The sequence below is a fragment of the Carassius carassius genome, chromosome 13 (genome assembly GCF_963082965.1).
Source record: "Carassius carassius chromosome 13, fCarCar2.1, whole genome shotgun sequence".
Lineage (NCBI taxonomy): Eukaryota > Metazoa > Chordata > Actinopteri > Cypriniformes > Cyprinidae > Carassius > Carassius carassius.
Window position 1 is genome coordinate 27,983,820 of NC_081767.1, and position 21,561 is coordinate 28,005,380.

Consider the following 21,561-nt stretch of genomic DNA (forward strand, 5'->3'; position numbering starts at 1 on the left):
ACTATAACTAATTACTTTTTTAAAGTAACGTTCCCAACAGAGGTCTTAAATCATTTCAATTGGTGCTTTTTGGCTTTACATAAAAGAAGGTTTCTCTGAAGGAGAACAGAATGGATTTATGTCAAGTGGGAGGATGGAAGTGTTTTGGTTGAGACGAGCAGCTGTTGCACTAGAGCTCAGCTGAACTTTGACCTCTGACCTCTGGGTCCTGCAGGTGATGAAAACCTACCATATGTATCACACGGAGAGCATCAGTGCCGAGAGCAAACTGAAAGAGGCTGAGAAGCAAGAAGAAAAGCAGATTGGACGTGTTGGAGATCCCGTGTTTCACATCCGATTAGAGGATAGACACCAGAGACGGAGTTCTGTGAAGAAGATTGAGAAGATGAAGGAGAAGGTAAATGAGAAATAGTGTTTGGTAGTTCATAACATCAGAACACGATAAACCATCCAAAAAAGCTCTCAGTTCTAAGAATCAAGTCAGAATCAATCTCAAGGCCTAATGGATCCATTTTTAACATGACTGTATTTTTATGACAACTAAGCACATTGAAACAAACCCCTATCATTTGTAATTTTATTTTTAATTATCATAAATAAGTTCAGTATTTAAAATAAATATCCTGCTTTCACAGGAATGGCAATGTTTCTTTCACAGGAATGGCAATTAATATCTGTTTTCTGTTAAACCCCATGACATAGTTTTTTCCATGGATGCTTCCTGGAACAAGAAATTGTGGGATGGTTAAATTATGGAAGTTAGCGTGAGTCACTGTCTGATGGTCAGTCAGTTGAGTTTAACGACTAAGTGTGTCTGAATGCAAGTAATGTCCTTGCTGATACAGGAAATGAGCAATACTTGTTCTTTAAGATTTTTTGTAACCACATAGATGTATCCATAAAGGTCTATGTAATGATTTTTTTGCTGTTTATATGCTTATCTATCTTTTGTTGATTTATTTTTGCAAGCATTTATTCTCTGTCTCTTCACAACAAATCTAGAAAGAACAGACTGCATGCAGAGATAAAAGCAACCTTGCATGTATTTATGTTTCAGCATATTTCTCAAATTCTGTCTGTTTCGTTTCTCCACTCTTTCTCTCTCATCAGAGGCAGGCCAAGTACTCAGAGAACAAGCTGAAGTCGATCAAAGCTCGGAATGAATACCTGCTGACGCTCGAAGCCACTAATGCTTCAATCTTCAAGTATTACATTCACGACTTGTCTGATTTGATAGACGTAAGTACTGGGGAATGAAAAGGAGGTTCAGGGTTTCTTCCACTGATGAAGAAACTTTGTGTGACAAGTAGGACAGTTATAAATAGTTTCAAACTGTCCTCAGGTCTGCTGGGACAGCTAAATATGACAAAGAGTGCTGCCGTTTTCATCGGTTTCTTGGTTGAATGTGCATCTTTGTCTACACCTGCTTTGATCTGAGGAAATGCATAGACTCCTCAGTGAGATTTCTGTCAACGTTGCATTCAAACTTAAGCTCTTGAGACTTCAAAATGCAGGTGTGTCTGACAGGAATGAGATGTTTTTAAAAAATACACGTGGTTAAATTGCATTCATTTCCATATCTCCAGATAACCACAAAAACATTTTATTTAAAGAGGTTTTATGAAGGCCTGATTGTCAAATGCTTAACAAAAGGTGTGCGAAGAATGGGGTGGTAAAAAATTACCCTTGTAGAGAATAAGCAAAGAAAATAATGGTGGTTTAAACGTAGCTGGAGAAACCAGAGGCCTTTTCCAAAAGAGTGTGACTAAATGAAAAAGCTTTTATTTAGCATTCTTATATCTGGTGTAATACAAAATTATTCATTCAATTCGAGGGGATCTTTTACATTAATAAGATTATTAGAATTTTGTACCCCCGTTTCTGTTATTTTGCATGAGGTTGCTGTTGTCCTACTTTTATATTAAGGTACTGTATGTCCTCCAGCTTCTGAATATGTCAAAGCGTTTTTTTTTTGCATGAATGGCGAGCAAGTGGCACCCAGCCCTAAAACCCAGTTTTCTGTTAATCAGGCTGTCTGAGAGTCTTTTTTTTATTTTTAGGTCAACTACTGTATCTTACAATCTACCTTTTTCCCATTTCGTTTTATTTTATATTTAATTTTTTATTATTTTAGTTATTTTAGCATGCAAGTCAAGCCCCGAAAACCCCAAAGCAGGTTCATAAAAATGACTGTGTCATCACTTGGCTCTCAATTTTGGGTTCTGGCACAGGAACCACGCCATTTCAATGAAAAAAGGGCATTCAATCTCTTAAAACAATCAGCAGGCTGACAGACAGAGCAGGCCATCATAATAATGAAATAAAATTGACTTTGGAGGTTTGCAGATGCTTTGGGAGTCGGGTTCCGGCAGGTCTTCCAGTGACACGAAGAACTTAAATAATCCCCCCAAAGACACCCCCTCATATTTTATTATCCAGGACATCTTTTTGCATTTCAGTTCCCCATGACAGAGTCAAAATCAAATTATGGAAATTCCTGCCAGTCTACGCGTAGTCTTGAACAACTAGGGGAGAACTCGCTGTTTAGCACAAGTCAGAATCCAAAGCCTTATAAAGACAGCACACAGACCACCAGAGCACAGTCAGTATGAGTTCATGTAGGACAGTCAGACACAGGGTCACAAATATTCCCAAAGCTACAGTTGCTTAATGCTGTACCATTGGTGGTAATGTGATTGGAATGTCAGCTGTGAGTAAGACCTGACGTTTGCTGAGAGTGGCCTTGTGGTTACAGATCTTGCCTGGTAACCGATAGGCTGTAGGTTTGAGTCTATTCAAGACCTGTCACTTTACTTCACAGGAACTGTCTGTTCAATAGGTGTCCTGTCACTTTAAATATTGCTACACTTTACTTAAAATGTGCTTATGCTGCTCTTAAATCATGTTTCATAATTAAAAATGACTTTTGTATAGATTTTGTGTACTGTTATTGAAAACTGGGATGCAACTTGCCAGAAAACTACATATTTACATAATTTATGAGTTGACTAAAATACATTATCCATCAATATTTGTGGCAGAATGGGAATAATTTAAAATAGATAAAGTTGTAATGCGTGTCATTTGCTGTGCTTTTTGTTGCACCTGTGCTTAAAATCTTCCTCACTTTGTTGGGAAGTAAGACACACCATCCGTTTTATCATTTGAATGCATCATGTATTACTTAGAAAGATTCTTTGCCTATTATTAATCTTTTTCTGTGCTTTAAGAGGTAACGTTTTTCTTTTGTTGGCCTCTCTTTTTTCCTGTGTTAGTGTTGTGATCTGGGATATCACGCCTCTCTGAACCGAGCTTTGCGGACCTACCTCTCGGCCGAATATAACCTTCAGACATCTCGTCACGAGGGTCTGGACATCATTGAAAACGCAGTGGACAGTCTGGACCCACGTAGTGACCGGCAACGCTTCATGGAAATGTACCCCACTGCCTTCTGCCCACCCGTCAAATTTGAGTTCCAGCCACATATGGGAGATGAGGTCAGATTTAAACAAAGCCTTACAAAGCCACACACCCACGTACTGTACATACTGTATATACAAACACAGTAGCAGCTACATGATCAGTTACATCTTAACACCATGTAAACTGAGAGGTTTATTTTCTTGACTGTTATCCTGTAGATTTTTTTAATGTTTTCTTAAACTACTTGTGTTGTAATTTCTGTAAATGTATGTCTAGTAGTAGTAAAAGTAGAAGAAGTATTTCTATAAATGTGACCCTAGACAACAAAACCAGTTATTAAGTCCCTGGGGTATATTGGTAGCAATAGCCAAAAATGCATTGTATCTGTCAAAATTATTGATTTATTCTTTTATGCAAAAAATCATTAGGACATTAATTAAAGATTCTGTTCCATGAAGATATTTAGTAAATTTCCTACTGTAAATATATTAAATGGAATTTTTGATTGGTAATATGCATTGCTAATAACTTCATCTGGACAACTTTAAAGGTGATTTTCTCAATATTTAGATTTTTTTGCACCCTCAGATTCCAGATTAGCAAATAGTTCTATCTCAGCCAAATATTGTCTCATCATAACAAACCATACATCAATGGAAAGCTTATTTATTTAGCTTTCAGTTGATGTATAAATATAAATTTCGAAGAAAATATACCCTTATGTCTGGTTTTGTGGTCCATGGTCTCAAATAAGTTTTTTTTAAATTATTGTTTGATTATTCACACAAAAGTAAGAAAATAATGGAAATAGCTAAAGTTTGTCTTGGGGATCAAGAAAAAATCTTAACTTTTTTTATATGTTAGGATATTATATATGATATTATTTTACAGATTTATATTTTTTTCACATTGGATTGAATGCTTTAAAGTGGGACAAACCAAATTGTACAACACAATTCCTCAAATTTCATTGCTAATTGTTAATTGGGGGATGATGATATTAGGAATAAATAAAGAAGCATCTGCAATATTTCCAGAGAATAAATATGCCCTAATAAATATATTCTTGTGGTGGCAAATCTATATTTTCAGGAGCCATTAATGCAGTCTTCAGTGTCACATTATCCTTTAGAGATCATTCATCAATGCTGATTTAGTGTTGAAGAACTTCTTATTTTTATAATTTGAGCTGCTTAATATTTTTTTCGTGGAAAAGGCGATGCATAATTTCCAGGATTCTTTGATGAATAGAAAGGTCAAAATGACAATGCTAATCTTATCTAAAGCCGTGTTGAAGCTTATGAGATCATACAGGATACAGAGTTGAGAAAAGCGTCTTAATAAAATTCTGAATTATATGTTGTCAGGATGGCTTCATATCCTTTAATTGTGTCTCAGCTGGCAGTGTTAGCACAGAGCGTTGAGACCAAATCATATTGCATTTCTCGCCCTAAAGCAGTTTTGAGAGAGTGTTTATTGGATTTATCCTCCTTAATTGGCTGATATAATGTCTGTGCATGGATTACATTACAACCTGTTGCTTTGCAGTCCTGTCTGTACTCTCTTGGTCAATGAAGCCAACTGGGGTTTTGCTTTATAAGAGTCGGTTATAATGATTGTGCCAGGTGTTGGTTATTTGTTTGAATATGAGATTCCTCCTCTAGGGAGCTCTGTTCTATTAGAGCAGGTTCTCTAAAGGCCCGTTCACAACAAGGATGATAACTATAATGAAAGCAATAAAGATGTAGTTTTAAAAATCATTCTAAATTTAAAAGAATAGCAGAGTCAACACCAACAATAACGATAACAGCACAGTGGAAAAATATCGTTGGAATCACTTTCAAAGTGTTTTTTTCTCAGCTGATGAACGATGAAAACATTGACAGTCAGTCAGAATCCATCCTGCTTCAAAGAGCTTGAAATAGATGACACAAGGTTGGTGGCTTATAGTTAATATTCTTTGTTGTGAACGGGCCTTAATGGTGGCTATCATCTAGTCTCAGCCTCAGACTTCACGCCCACAGACCGTTGGCTAAACGTGTGATGCATATGGGACACAAAAGTGGAAACACTTCAGGATGTCGAAGTCGTTATCGGATTGGTTGATAGACGTTTGTGTCACGTTCTTAATGTTCCACCTGGAAACAAAGATACTGTGGCGCCAAACCCCCTCACTAAAGTAGAAAGCAGTCGTGTTTACAACTGTGACGATTATCGCTTATCAGGATCAGCTAAACGCTGGATATTCAAAAGTATGTGAAATATTTAAAGTTTGCGGCATAGAATCTTTAAAATACATCCGAGAGTTTTACACACCGGTCTGTTATTGTGGTGACATTTCCACACCGTGAAACGTGATGATGAATGAAACAAACTGTGATTGGTTGTTGGACATGTCAGTCAAACGGCCTCATGGGTGGGCCTTGGCCAATGAAAGCTGCCATAAATTTTAGCCCTTCAGCCTGAATGTCTGGTTACGCAAGACTAGCTATCATCTTGCTTTCTTGTAGAGCTGGGCGAAAAGTGGATGACGTTCTGGGCCACTAAAGACCCAATGTAGGTTAATGGCGACTGTCATCTTTCTGTGTTATAATTGAAAGTCTGTTTGTTTTCAGGTGTGTCAGATCACGGCCCAGCCTCCAGTGCAGGGAGAACTCCTCCTGAGGTTCCAGCAGCTTCAATCCCGTCTGGCCACCCTAAATATCGAGAACGAAGAGGTAAGGTGACCCGAGCACCACCAGAAATGGTCAGGAGCATTGAAAGGAACATTTAAAATAGTTCAAAATGGCATTTTCAATCAGTTTTAGTCAAACCCCTCACCAAAACCATCATTTTTGTGCCCTTGCCACAAAAGGGTTTCCCAGAAATTTACTTTGGATTATAAAGTGTCTGCTAAATAACAATTGCATCGGATGATCACCAGTGCTGAAGTGATTGTGTTCATTTCAGCTGAGGCTAAACTGCATAATTGAATTCGAAAATCTTGTTAATAAGTTAGCCAAGTCCAGTATCTTCCTGTTGCAGAGCGAGGTAGCTTTGCAATGTGTTTGCTTAATTGAGTTGATCGTAAAAGAGGCTTTTGGAGGATTTACAAGAAATCATTTTATTCCTCCCTGCAGAGTTTTTCCTGTCCTTCAAATAACCTGAGTGATGCACAGAGAAGCTTCTCTCAGTGACACCCTCTCACTTTTCTTCCTGCTGACTGTCTTTTTCACATTTGATTAATTTTGCCTTCTCTAAGGCTGCAACATTTAAATCACGCCTTAAGTGGAATGCTGAAAAAGCCGTCAGTCAGGAAGATGGAGGAGTTTGGAATCACTTTTTGGCTTCATAGTGTCCATATTAGGCCTCGTTTAAACTGGCAGTTAAATGTGACCCAATTCCGATTTTTTTGCTCATATGTGACAAAGATCGGATCTTTTCAATGAAAGTGTAAACAGTGAAAAATATATATTAACATGTACGTTTTCTCCTCTCACTTCTGGCGCTGACTGTCATCCAATATGCGTGCATATAACGGGGCTTCTGACCCGATAAAACCACATATACAGAATTACAGTATTTCAGTATTCACACAAATATAATCTGTTCTGTTTTAAGTGAATGCTCTGGGAACTGTTGGGGGAAAACATCTGATTTAACATCAGATTATAGTTCATCCGTGGATTATAGTATAGGACGTCTGTATCATGTATCATAATGTTAATCTAATAATAAAAGAAAAGAGGGAATCGTTCACTGCACTTCATTGACTGCTTATGTAGTTTTAATAATCTATTTATTTATAATGAACACACTTAATTTATTTTTTATATTTGATTATTTGTTTTTCGTACATGAATGCTTTAGTTTAGATACAAAATGATAAAGGTAAGGCATTATTTGTTTGTTTGTTTCTATGCTATTTGTTCTACTGTTTTATTATAGTTTATTTTCTTTTCTTATCTATAATAGCAAAGATAAAATAAAAAATAGCTGTATTGTGTGATTAATTAACATAGTAATTAATAATAAGACGGAGGACTTCACTCTGTCGACTTCCAACGGGTGTGGCCCAGTCTTTTTTTTTTTTTGTCAGATTCCAACAAATCATAAATCAAATTTTTTATTTTTTTTTGCTCATTGTGACTTGTTTTGTCAGCACAGATCACATTATTCTTAGGAGGAAGCACGTTAAACCAGTAAATGACAACAATGCATGCGTGATGTTTCAGATTGTATGGCAAGTGTAAACACATGAATCAGATATGAGTCGCAATTGAAAGAACATGTAAACAGACAGCCCTTAAAAATCAGATATAAGCAACAAATCTTAATTGGGCATCAAGACCTTCAGTGTAAATGAGGCCTTAGATGAATGAGTGTCTTACATCTGCCCTCTTCTTCTTTTATGTCCTTCCTGTTATTTCTCTGCTGTGAATATTTTTCTCAGTTTTGACAGACAGAATCGCAATTTGGCACTGAATGTGTCCAGTGTGTGCAATTGTTGTTCCTGACCTTCACAGCTTTAACATACCTTGTTAGTCAGATCGATGTACAATATTTGATGCAGCATTAGAAATGGTCAGTCCTGTGCAAATTTTATTGTTTCAGATGGTGGTTTTGTTGTGGAGCTATAGTCCTTGGTAGACTTTGCCAACAAGGAGCTGATAAATCATCTTCATATAATAATACATATTAATTCACATATTTTATAAGCTTACTTTGTGCATTGCTTTGTTAAAAATATATATATTTTGATTCAGTAGTTTTTGTCCCGTTGTTTTCTTTAAAGTGAGTATATTTGGTTATGTTGTCATTTAACGAAATTTTAAAGGATATTGTAGAATATTGAAAATGTTTAAACAATTGCAAAAAAAACAACCTTTTGTTTCCAGTATCTATATACAAAAAAAGTCCTTTATTTGACAAAACATCAAATTGAAAAATCAACCTTTTGCTAATGTTTCGACCTGAAACTATAGAGAACAGCCAAAACTACACTGTTATCAGTCCTAAATATCATCTGATTGTATATTGTTCTGTCACTAGTATTTTACACGTGTTAAATGACAGGTGTTTATAGTGAGTGGACCACTGACCAGGCTGAAAGGAAGTGGAAGGAAGTGAGGTCATGGCACTTCCTGGTTGATCCAGATGGCTTAAAGCATCTTTTGACATCAGACCCAAGGTCTGCAATGAACATGACACAGGATACTGGACATAGTGTTGAGTTTTTGTGAAGTTGTTTCCTAAAACCTTCACTACATCAGATGACAAAAGAAAGGATTTTATGAATACATTATTATAGAATAACCGCCATAAATCACTCAGCTTTGCCTCGTTCTCAAACACACCTTTGTCGGACACAAAAGAAAAATATGTCTGTCAATTCAAGCTTCCTGTTTCATTCTTTCATTTTTCTTCAGCAGTTATCCAGCTGTCAGCTCTTCTTTTTTCCATTCTTCTTTTCAAGCTCATTATTGAATAATGTAAATAGTGTTCACTGTAGAGATTAGGATGAGATTGGAGTTATTATTAATTTTTTTTTGTTGTTATTTCAGTTAATTTGTAATTTATTTCAAGTAATGATTTTTTTTCTGGTTTTAGTTTTACTTAACTATTAGCTTTTCCCCAAATTTTTTAAATCTTGATTCAACTACTTTTTTCTGCACATATAGATAGATGGACGGATGTATAGACTATTTTATAAGTAATTCACACTACATACTATTTTAAAATATACACTTTGTAAGTAGGGGCTCAGCTGAGTTTTTTTTATTTATTATTATTTGAAGTCTAGTTTATATTTAGCGTTCATGTCTTTAATCTCACAAGGTAAAAAAAAAAATCTGAAGAGCCCAGGCTTTTTAAGTATTGTTAAAGATACTTAAAAAAAATCCCACTTATTTTCCACATCATTTCATTTGGACTGCTTTCATGTCCTTGAAACTGAGCTCTTCCATTCCCCCTGCACTCAGTTTACCTCTTTGTGACCCGTCTGCCTCTGTTATTGCTCAGCTGAGGCTGACTTTCCCAGTAAACCACATCCTACAAGACAGGTGTGGCATATCATCCATAAAGGCCTCACCATAACCAGACCACTGACTGTTTAACGTCAGGAGGCAGGTTTAAACCTGTGATCATCTCGCAGTGTGTCAGTCGCCACAATAGGTTGGTGAATCACAAGGGAGCCGTGACCTTGATCCATACTGTTTTAGGTGTGAGTGCTGGTTTCCATTGACTTGTGTGTCATCCTCTAATGATTTGAAGGATGATTCAGCCTGAAATTGACAGTGAGAGATGAGCTCACTGTGTGAAGCTGCTATAGTTTTATGCTGCACGTGTGTGGTGATACACACTGTGGTAGTGAGACATTGTCTATAGTTGTATCTTATTGTGTGTTCTGCAAGAAGATTGCAGTGTTTGGTCAATCAGAAAAAGCTCTGCTTACATTCAGAACTGTGTGTGTGGGTACGCGTGTGAAAGAAAGCATGTCAGCATGAGAGAAATGTATTCTTCCATACTGTGCAGCCACTTTCAGCAGGTGAACAAATGCATCCACTGAGCGATTGCACCAGCTTTCAACATCTGTTCCACATCGTATTTTTTAACTCTTGCTTTCTCCTTTTCGTCATTTAATGTAGTTAAATGATTATATAGTTTAATTATGTTTAGTAATATATATTAAACTCTCTCTAAATGATATATAAAATTGTATTTTAATTCACTTTTATTTATTCATTGATTGATTAATTTGATATATGTTTATACACACACACACGTATACATATATATATATATATATATATATATATATATATATACACACACACACAATGTTTTATTATAATGTATTGCTTTTTTCATTATTTCCAGCTTTCAATATATTTTTCTTTCCTATTTTATCTTTTTTATCTCCTTGCCTTCTCCTTTTCGCTGTTTTATGTGGTTAATTTATTTTGTTTTTATTAGTGCTGTCAGTTAATTAAATATTGTAATTGGGTTCATTTACATGATGTGCTAATTGAATAATCAAATTATAATAGTATTTGTCAATATTTGCCAAGAAATGCTACTTAAAGCATTGAATGCACATTACAAAAAGTGGCTTTATATTGTTTATTTTATTCATTAAAGGCTGTCACTGGTTTACAATTGACTTTGCAATTTGTTAGTCTGTTCCTCTTGGGATATAAGGGTACACTTCCAGATATTTAGAACTGTATGATTATGTTGCATGTCTGACACTGGAAAGATACAGGAAATAAATCCTCAAGGCCATCAAATGAATGATGGTCCCTTGGGTCATCTTCCACTCCCCATGTTATACATTGATTTCTTTGGTCTGGTGTCTTGCTCAAGGCCTGCTATTAGTCACAGAGCACATGTCAAGCAGGGACTGGCAGATTTTTTTTTTCTCCCTCTCTATTATTTGGTGTTTTAATGTGTTTTCCTAGCATTTTCTTCCCCTCCTCTTATCACTTTTGCACTGACATACATTCTTATTAATAAATGTTGCAAGACTATTCTAGAGTTATATTGCTTTGGAGTTTGGATTTTCCTTAACAAATTATAAAAAATGACTGTTTTCTACATGACTGTGGCTTTCCTACTAAAAAAGTTATCCTATTTTAGATAAAGAAGACCTCAGAGGCCACTCTCACTACTATCCAGGACATGGTGACCATCGAGGACTATGACGTGTCCGAAAGTTTCCATCACAGCCGCTCTACTGAATCGGTCAAGTCCACCGTGTCAGAAACCTACCTCAGCAAGCCAAGCATCGCCAAGAGACGCGCCAACCAACAGGAGACAGAGCAGTTCTATTTTATGGTCAATTTTGCTTCATTAAGATTTACTAGTATTTAAAATTCAATCGGTTACTTTAAATATTTTCCATATTTATTTAAATGTATTTCATAGGCATGTTATCAGGTTCCATCTTTAAACTGGTGCATTTTAAGAAAGATTTGCAGAGAAATTTACATATTTATTAGTATTAAAGAAATACATTTTCATATAATCAAGTTTCATTGTGCAATATAAGAAAGTCTAAATTTTATATTATTTAATTTTAATTAAATAAGTCACTTTATTTAAATGTATTTCATAGGCATGTTATCAAGTGATAGATAGATGGCTGGATGGATGGTTTGCTTTCTCAATTCACTCTCCACTGGCAGATGTGGCAAAAAAATAAATTCTGGTGCTGTGCTTGGTTAGGACAATCTGCTGTCAAATGTTTTTGGTCTCAGACTGGTCTCAATCATGTCTTTTCACAGAAGTTCCGCGAGTATTTGGAGGGCAGCAATCTCATCACAAAGCTTCAGGCAAAGCATGATCTACTGAAGAGGACCCTCGGTGATGGTATTGTTTGAATTGGTTTGTTTATAGGGTCAGCCCTTAGAACTGAAAACAGATAATTCATAACACATTTGAATCATAGTCCTCTTGGCCAGTAGAAACCAGCAGGAAGCTGCTCATGTGGGTAATGCAACCTCAAATTAACCTCATATTATTTAAGTACGATAGCATGGAGGATTATAATTCCCGCATCATGTATAAATCTGCTCATCTTGTTGCCTCTAAATGTTTTGGAGCCGGGAGCATTTCAGTTTTGTGTTGTGAACACTGCAGACTGTGCTGTCAGGGGCCGCTAAGTGAACACTGTGTGGGTGGAATCAAGAAATCATGCTCCCTTTCTCCCATATTTTTATAGCTAAATGGGTACCTGTGATTCAGATGTTGAATTTCTCTTCCAAATGTCCTAAAGGTGTATGTGAGGATGTCCAGTTCCAGAAAGATGGCTGGCTGCATGTGCTTTACTGAGCATAAACGAAAGCCTCCCCTGGGCATCTGAAGAACTGTGTTCTCACATTCTCTCTCTCTCTCTCTCTCTCTCTCTCTCTCTCTCTCTCTCTCTCTCTCTCTCTCTCTCTCTCTCTCTCACACACACAGGTTACCGGCCTGAGTATGCAACTACAAGGTAAAAAATGTTCTCTGCCCTATTCAGTTCATCTTGTTTTGTATCATCATCAGCATATAGTGTCAGATGTAATATTAGTTTGTTCAAATTTCTCTCAAAGATTACAAGGAAAATGTGGCATGAATGAGATCAGTTCTGTCTGTCTTCTGTCTATCCATCTTACTGAATTTATCTGTTTTTTTTTATATGTCTGCATATCTGGCTGTCGATCTGTTTATTGTTCTATTGTTCTATCTGTCTATTCGGTTTTGTCTGTAATTCTGTCTGTCATTCTGACTATTGGTTTGTCTGGTGTTCTATCTCTGTCAATTTATCTATCATTCTGTCGGTTTTTATATCTATCAGTTGTTTTGTTGTTCTAGCCGTCATTCTATCTATCATTCTGACTTTCTGTTCTATTTTTCGTTCTATCAGTCCGTCTGTTATATGGTTTTATCTGTTAGTTTTGTCATACTATCTGTCTACTTTTATGTTTTTCATTCTCTTGTTCTGTTTGTTATTCTATCATTCTAGCCATCATTCTTTCTTTCTGTCAGTCTTTCTTTTGTTTTTTTTCTAACATTAATTCTATTTTTATGTCTTTCATTCTATCTATCTATTTGTCTGTTAGTTATGTTGTTCTGTCTGTTAGTTGTTCTGTCTTTCTCTCTGTCAGCTCTGTTTTCATTCTGTCTGTCGTTCTGTTCGTTGTTCTGACGTTCAGTCTTTTTATAGTTTGTTCTTGTGTTCTAGTAGTCATTCTATCTCTGTCTGCCATCCTGTTTATCATTCTGTCAGTTGTTTTATCTATGTATCTGTTGTTCTGTTTGCGGTAGAAGTGAAGTTTATGAACAGGACATTAGTGAAGCAGGCACAAAAGGATCTTACCGCTTTCCCCAAATAACCTGAAATCATGTCCACAACTTAATTTTGTCTCTCGAAAAAAGTTGTTCGATACACTGTACTGTATTTGCTAAAGCTTACAACAGATTCAAGATTAATAGTATAAACATCTCTTTATAGGCCTCCCAGTCTTCCTCCTAAACCGTTTGGCACACTGAGACCCAGACCACGCTCTGTATTTAACGTTAAGCTGTTTAATGGCAATTTGGAGTCATTTGTTAAGGTACTTCGAGCTTTGGGTGCCGTACTACCTGCACTGAATACCGCCGCTTAAAGCCATAATGATTCACGGCTACCTGCTTCTACTTGACTGATCATTATGGCTGGGGAAGGTTTTAAACAGAGCAGAATTGGAGGTGTGTGTGGGAGTGAGTACACATAAAGCAAGATGACAGAGATAAAGTGAGCTTCATGCATCAACATTCACAGAGATGCCTCAGGGCAGCATGAAAGCCTCTTAAAGGGGTAGTAGACCTAAAAATATAAAAATCTCTGTCTCGTGTTGTTCCGAACCTGAATTTTTCTCTTCTGTGCAACACAACAGAATGTTCTAGAATGTTCACTCAGCTCATTTCCATACAGTGAAAGTGAATACTGAAGAGGTGTTGTAAAAAGTCAATTTGATAACTTTGTGTGTGAATCAGAGTGAAATTTAAGTTTAAACTTGGCAAATCACACAGTTATGACGAGACATGAGAATTAATGCTGTTTGACATCATTTACTTAAAGCTTTGATTTTTTAGAATATAATGACTTCAATTTCCATCTATTGTGCAAATCAAACTGTTGTACGACTTCAGAAGTCTTGAAATAAATAGAACATGTCATGTCGACCACTTTTATGGTGCTTTTTGGTCATTGTTGGAGTTCATCACCATCTAGCTATATTCACTTTTGTTGATTAGGGAAAAGAGTGACTCGTTGTTTATTTTTGGGTGTTCCATGGAAAAAAGCAAGTCAAAAAAAATTGGAACGACACAAGAGAGAGGAAATGGTGACAGATTTTTGGTGAACTAATCTTTTTCAACATCTATTATTTAACTTTAGATGCAAAATTTGTGTCAGCACGCCTCCTCTTTTTCTCTCTGTGAGACTGGAGCTAATATTGTCATTGGAAGACTAATAATGATTTTGTAGGCTGTTTTTGGTGGCTTGTAGTGCTGGGACCAAATAACATGGGGATCGCCTCTTTCTCTCTGTTTTTCTGCTCTCTCGCTCTCTGGCTCTCTGTCCTGTCATTCATCTGTTGATAGTCGTGGACGACGGAACTCACACACAAGGCACCAGGTACAGAAACAGTCGGCTTGTCCTGATTAGCTCATTGCTGCATGTCTGTGTAAGCTTCCAGTAGTTCAACTTCCAGTCAGCTTTGCTCAATCTTAAGGAGTTGTGAACCATGTAGAGTGGAGTGTGAATATCTGAAACCACACAGATTTTGGGATTTCTGTTTAAAGTAGGAAAACTAAAAATAGTTATAATAACCACTTGAGCTGTTATTTTGATTTTTTGAGAATTAGGCATATGCAATATTGGACCCACCGGTGGGTCCCCAGAGTTGATGTGGATAAAAAAAAAAAAAATATATATATATATATATATATATATATATATATATATATATATATATATATATACCCACACACACACACACACACACATTTATTTATTTATTTATTTTTTTACTTTCCCGTCAAATTGTTATGTAGACATAATTTAGAACACAATTTCCCCTTACAAATGATCAGTATGCAAATTAGAAGTGGTCTCAGACTTTTGGACCCCAAAGTATATGTGTCCATGTGCTTGAAAAGAGTTCATCTTTTTTGGCTTCAGTGACCCTTAATGCACACAATTATGATTTATTAAGTTGAATGGAGAGAATTTCCCACAAATTAAATAACTTTTTACAATGAATATAAATAATATAATAATATTTTCACACTAGAATTGTATAGTGCTTAACACAGGCCAGAAGGTAATTCATAAAATTAAGATTCTATTAATTATTAAATATGTAAAAATTTCATTACTGCAATGAAAATGTGAAAAATAAGGAAAGAAATGGTTATTAAAAAAAAGCATTATGATTAATTATTGGATTATTTAAATCTTTTTTTTAAATGTGAAGTTTTGATTATGGTTTAGTATCAGTATCAATAAGTAATTGTGTTCATGGCAGTACATTTTGTATTCACCATATTGCACTGATAATAGCTGGGAAATGTAGTGCCTGTGAGGTCTCCCTCTGTTCCTGGCACTCTCACAGAGATCCCTGGGTTAAAAGCAGATAACAGCATTTTTAATAACTTGTAAGATAGAGCCCTGCCAAAAACTGAACAAACAGCTCTAACCCCACACAACAGGCAGCCTGGACGCCAAGATCACATAGCTGGATTCACTAAAGCATTTCAGTTTTTCCACCGGTGGAACTGGCTCCATTCATGTTCAAGAACCATGTTAGCACGCAGATCTAAGTTGTCATTTAATTTCCTGTCTGAGACAGGATAAGGCACAGAATCTTAGGTGTGCACTTTAAAAAGGGTCTGTTAGGCTCAAGAAGGATTATCTTCTCATCTCCGACATGAATGATACATGATGTGTGGGATATTTTCAGTTGATTTAGGGCTTGACTGGTTGTTTAGCCCACATCCTGATTTGATGCCAATGTTGTCTTGTTTTAAGGACTCTGGACAAGCAATACCAAGAGTTGTTGAGAGCTGTATTCGATTCATCAACCTGTATGGTAAGTTTTTTGCGAGAACCTTGTAACTCAAACCATGAAATACCCATAATTCTTTAGAATGGCCCACTATTGTCATTAAAACACTCAAAAAGCATGAATACGAAGTATACAGCTATGCTATTGTGTTTACAATTGTCTTATCCAGTTGCTACCTGCCCTATCATAAGTTAGGTTTGGGACAAATTTAGAGTCAGGGTAGGTCATGTTTTTGCGTGCCCCTTTCGAAACTGTCCCATCCCAGGGTAGGCCATGCACAGACTTGTTTTAGATCTATTTCAAGTTCTGTGTTGTAGGATGTTCAGTCCAAAAAGGTCTTTATCATATGCCCATATAAACTATGTGTATAGATCCTGTTGGCTGTGAAAGTCTTGTGTGGCCTTCTTACTAGGAACAATAGACATGTTTTTAATTAATCTTTTCTGACCTTCAGCCAAGCTTTCCATTAAAAGCTAATCCGGACTGATGAATGTTTTTTGTAGAAGTTGATTGCAGTCTCTCTCCTTCATTCATTATCTTTAATTAGAAAAGGGAACTTTTTGAAAACACAGGGCTTCACTTTTAAGGTTGGGATTTGAATTGGGATTTGAATGTGGTTACTATGGACCAGCCTTTTTTTCCAGCGGATTTAAATGAACATTGGAAGACGTCTTATTTAAGTTTATTTCACAGTTTTTCTCTCTATTTTTTAGGCCTCCAACATCAAGGAATATTCAGAGTATCTGGATCTCAAGTTGAAGTCAATGATATCAAGAACTCTTTTGAAAGAGGTGTGTGTGTGTAAATGTGGTATAGAGTTCAGGTTTCTGACATAGCTCTGAAAGCGCTGCCGCAGCTGAATAATAGTGAGTCTCTTATGTCTTCAGTGGTTCATATGAGCCGCGAACCTAAACTCACATAATTTAAGGAGACTTCCTTTCTTGGAAAAACATCTACTGGGCAGAAGATGTGTTTTCAGCAAATGCTGATATTTAGGTTCTTTTTTTGTGTGCAAATATATTAAATATAAATATTCTGTTCAGCAGATTTGACACACGTTATGTCTCTTAGGTAACGATCCCCTGGCAGACGAAGAGAATAACCATGATATAAACTCTGTTGCGGGTGTTTTGAAACTCTACTTTCGAGGTTTGGAGAACCCTCTGATTCCAAATGAAAGATTCAATGATCTCATTTCTTGTGTCAGTAAGTGCCTTTGCTTTCTATTGACCTGCAGCTGTAAATCTGTCATTGATTCTCAGTGTGAATTAACAGTGCTTTGAACTGTTATCGTGCGCTCTCACACGAAGAGATCTCAGTCATTTAGCCCCAACAGTGGGACAGTGACTTTCTTTACCGTATGACAAGAAATCCAGCGCCTCAAGCCTTATGCACACTCTATTACAGCACAGTGTGTGTTCCACCGCGGCATGACACATTAGGGATTCAGCTGGTTCCTTCAACTGGCATGAATGCAACTTTGTGTGAGAAAGCGTGCTTCATCATGATCATAGATGACGCTACACTGCACTAAATGAATGAATGCAGTGTGACACCGTGATGCTCAGTCGTTTCAGTTAGGTTAATGGGATATTTGTGATCGACAGCTCGGTAAGCTGTATATATATATTTTTTGCGATAGGAATTTTGGGTTTTCATGAGCTGTATGCTAAAATCATCAGTATTAAAACAATAAAAGACCTGAAATATTTCAGTTGGTGTGCAATGAATCTAAAATATATGAAAGTTTAATTTTTATCATTACATTATGGAAAATAATGAACTTTATCACAATATGCTAATTTTTTGAGAAGGACCTGTATATATATATACATATATATATATATATATACGCACACCGAATTTTCTTAATTTGGTTCTGAATTTTTGATCAAATAATGCAGCTTTGATGAGCATAAGAGATTTCTTTAAAAAACATTACAAGTCTTACTGATCACAAACTTTTGACCGGTAGTGTATACGTGTAAAGCTATATATGTGTAAAGAGTGTAAAGCTGCATTTATTTGATTTAATTTTTGATTCTTATATTCATATATATTCATTCATTCATTCAAAAACTATTTAAAACTAATATAGCAGTGGAAGTACTGCCATCATAGGCGCCGATTTATGTTTTTCTCCGTGGGTGCTCAAGGGCGCACGCCATTTAAAAAATGAAAAAAAATAGACTAGGCTATTCAAAAAATATTGCATTTCAGAACCTTAGGCTAATGGACAGCGGCCGATACAAACAAACACAACAGCGTCACTTCTCAAAAATACAAACAGGATTGGAGATGAAAAGTTTAACTGACACGTAACCGCTTATGCGTTCAGCTTCTTGGGAAATTAATGTTTTGTAAATATTGATTAAAAAACTATTGTGAAAGGACAGCGTTTCCATTAACCGATTGTTGCGACTAAAATAATGAGTTTCTGGGAATGTCTACCTCATTTATGTTTCGAGGTTTCTTTTGATAGCGGCATGGCTTTTCTTTGAGGTTTCGAATCCATTATTCATATAGGCTAAAAAAAATATTTTTTTATTTTATGTATTTAACAAAGAACTCGTATTCTGTCCAAAAGTAGGCTACCTTTGTGTTCATTAGTTTTTCCTCTTTTAAACCGTATATAGGCCTATACTTGAGCAGAAAAAATGTTCCCATTTAAACCCTGTTACGAACTTTAAGGAGTCTAGGGAATGTACCGTAACATTTACATATTAACGTACTGCTGGGTATGAAATGAGGTGGAAGAACAAGACAGACAAAACTTTGAAAGAGAAAAAATACTGGACGTTTATTCACAAAAAGCCAAAGCCACTAGATCCAGTAAAATAACAATAATAATGTGCGCTATGTACAAGGTGAAAATGTAAACAAACAATAAAATGGGAAAAGAACGAAAGCGGCGCCAAAGGAAAGAACAAAATATAAGAAAACAATCCTTAATCTAAACCTAATCTAACCAAAGCAAAATGTAGAAAATAAACCGAAATATTCAGTGCAGTTTTTTATAACAAATCTGTCCATTTTAGTCTGATTAATGATTAGTGATTACGGAAAGCAGTAAATGATTACATACTCGCACGGCACTGTATAGTGGGGGATGGGACGTTTTCAGAAACGCTGTGATTGGTGGATAGGATATGGAACATGCATGCGACTGGTTATGTCACTGTCACTGACAACAACATAACCAATCACAGTGTGGCAGACGCTTCATAGCGCCAACTGCAATGTTTAATTTTAAATAAATGTAGCCTACTGGCAGTCTGGCACTGGCACACGTGGGTGCTCATTTTCCGTGGGTGCTCGGTATTTTCCGTGGGTGCTCGAGCCCCGGAGCACCCACGGTATCGGCGCCTATGACTGCCATAGTTTACCCTGAAGCTTTTGACAAACTTAAGCCCAGAGCTACAATTCTGAGATATATCTTTCATTTAATAATTCACAACTAATATTTAGCCTAATAATTGGTTTATAGCCTTTAGCATTTTTAGACCTGGATGCATTTACTTGACGTTTTATCTGCCATAGAAAATAGTTTTTGAGTTATTTTAAATGCAAAAATGTTCTTAGCATAAATGTATCACTTGTAGCTTTATATGACAGCACTTTCTAAATATTTAGCCACATGTCAAAATTTGTGCAGACCTTGCTAGATTAAGGTGCCGTGCGCTTGCATGTGTGGGTTGGGTGGGTTTTGTTTGTCTGTGCATGTGGAGGAATGTAAAGGCATGTGTTCATACACACCCGTGTGCGGCCCTGTGCCTGTTACACTCTGTGGACTAAAGTGTGACGAATAGGGATTCCCTGCTGTTTACATTTACACACGACTTACCCCTTCCCAGCATACCATACACTCCCTCCAACGCACACGGCCCGGGAGGTCTATATATAGACTGTCGGTTGTGCGTCCTCTGCACAGTAGGAGATTAGTTTGAGTTTTGTTTCTGCAGACATGTGCCTTGTCTGTGGTGAGGCTTTAAATTGCTTCCCTTACTCAGGATCTGTGTTGGAAACCCAGTTTCGTGCTCAAGTAAGACGAATAACAGTACAGTCGTGGCCAAAAGTTTTGAGAATTACATAAATATTAGTTTTCAAAAAGTTTGCTGCTAAACTGCTTTTAGATCTTTGTTTCAGTTGTTTCTGTGATGTACTGAAATATAATTACAAGCACTTCATATGTTTCAAAGGCTTTTATCGACAATTACATGACATTTATGCAAAGAGTCAGTATTTTGCAGTGTTGGCCCTTTTTTTTCAGGACCTCTGCAATTCGACTGGGCATGCTCTCAATCAACTTCTGGGCCAAATCCTGACTGATAGCAACCCATTCTTTCATAATCACTTCTTGGAGTTTGTCTGAATTAGTGGGTTTTTGTTTGTCCACCGCCTCTTGAGGATTGACCACAAGTTCTTATTAGCCGTGTTTCCACTATCGAGCTTAAACCGGGCGTGCTAGTGCGTGCCAAGGCCAGTCGCGTTTCCACGGTCACTTCCAGGGCTTGATCGTGCCTCGCCGGGGCTTCCTTCTTTTTTGGCCTGACGAAAACCTTGGGCCAAAGCGGGCCAGCTGGGGCTAGAGGAGGGGTTATGAACAAAGGCGGAGTTTCTCCGTGTCTGGAGAGCACCAGCGCGGATCATTTCAGGAAGATAACAGCTTTAACACCAGTATTAAAGACTTTTTAAAATAAGCTGAGCTCAAAACTCACTCTTAGTTAGCACCAAGTGTTTGAAATAACTTGATCTGATGTGGATTATAATCACCATACAAGGCAGAAATATTTATAAACGATGCAAAAGACTATGCACGCTGGGCATTAACATTACTATAGTAAACATGGTAAATATGAATCGCTTGAAGAAATCAGACGTCAGCTTTTTATACTCTCTATCACAATCGTGTATTTATTTAGCAACTTATATGATCTGTCACAAGCCTCGTCTCTAGAGTTTAGCTCACGTTGCCTATCATAAAAAAATATAATAATGTTTTTGTTCGGGAGCTTTTATAAAAATAGAGATATTATCATTCATTCTAAATGTGACGGCTACTGTGGCTACAAATAAACAGAAACAGACTCGACTGAATAAGCAGGCTATTTTCATAAGCGTTAAAAATAAATAAATAAAGTGTATTTATGTATGATTGATTTTGAGTCCTGATAAATTAAATCAATATGATCAATGTATCACTTATTCTATAGTTAAAACATCAATGCTTTTGAATTTGAATATATAAAAAGCATGCAAACAAACGGCCGCTTTTATCATGTTCGTTTTGTGATCGCGCCATGTTCCAGTGACTTATTTCTTAGTTTTCTGATAACTTCTCTTTGTTGGTGAAATTATGAGGTTGCATGACGTTGTTCTGAGAGGCATGTAAAAGACGTGTTTAGTGATGCGCAGCGGAGCTTCAGGCTCCACTGTGGAAACCCTGCGCTATTCTGGCCTCGGTGCTACTGGCCCGAGGCTATAAGCCCCACCCGGCCCGCTTTAAGCCCTGGCTCACACTGGCCCGACAGTGGAAATGCGGCTAATGGGATTAAGATCTGGGGAGTTT

At 36.7% G+C, this 21,561-nt stretch overlaps 1 protein-coding gene across 3 annotated transcripts in view; it reads left to right on the forward strand.

The window, feature by feature from the left end:
• The window catches only part of LOC132156275 (SLIT-ROBO Rho GTPase-activating protein 1-like), a 102,845-nt gene that overhangs the window by 62,170 nt on the left and 19,114 nt on the right, over window positions 1–21,561 (forward strand). For 2 of the 3 annotated variants that reach the window (XM_059565206.1, XM_059565204.1), the window contains exons 5-15: window positions 215–397; window positions 1,111–1,239; window positions 3,276–3,497; window positions 6,039–6,140; window positions 11,041–11,238; window positions 11,688–11,772; window positions 12,364–12,391; window positions 13,394–13,496; window positions 15,956–16,016; window positions 16,706–16,783; window positions 17,064–17,198. In XM_059565206.1, coding sequence (XP_059421189.1) covers window positions 215–397; window positions 1,111–1,239; window positions 3,276–3,497; window positions 6,039–6,140; window positions 11,041–11,238; window positions 11,688–11,772; window positions 12,364–12,391; window positions 13,394–13,496; window positions 15,956–16,016; window positions 16,706–16,783; window positions 17,064–17,198 — 1,324 coding nt within the window. Of the gene's footprint in view, window positions 1–214; window positions 398–1,110; window positions 1,240–3,275; window positions 3,498–6,038; window positions 6,141–11,040; window positions 11,239–11,687; window positions 11,773–12,363; window positions 12,392–13,393; window positions 13,497–14,526; window positions 14,561–15,955; window positions 16,017–16,705; window positions 16,784–17,063; window positions 17,199–21,561 lie in introns of all 3 variants that reach the window. The other variant, XM_059565205.1, reaches the window with a different exon arrangement.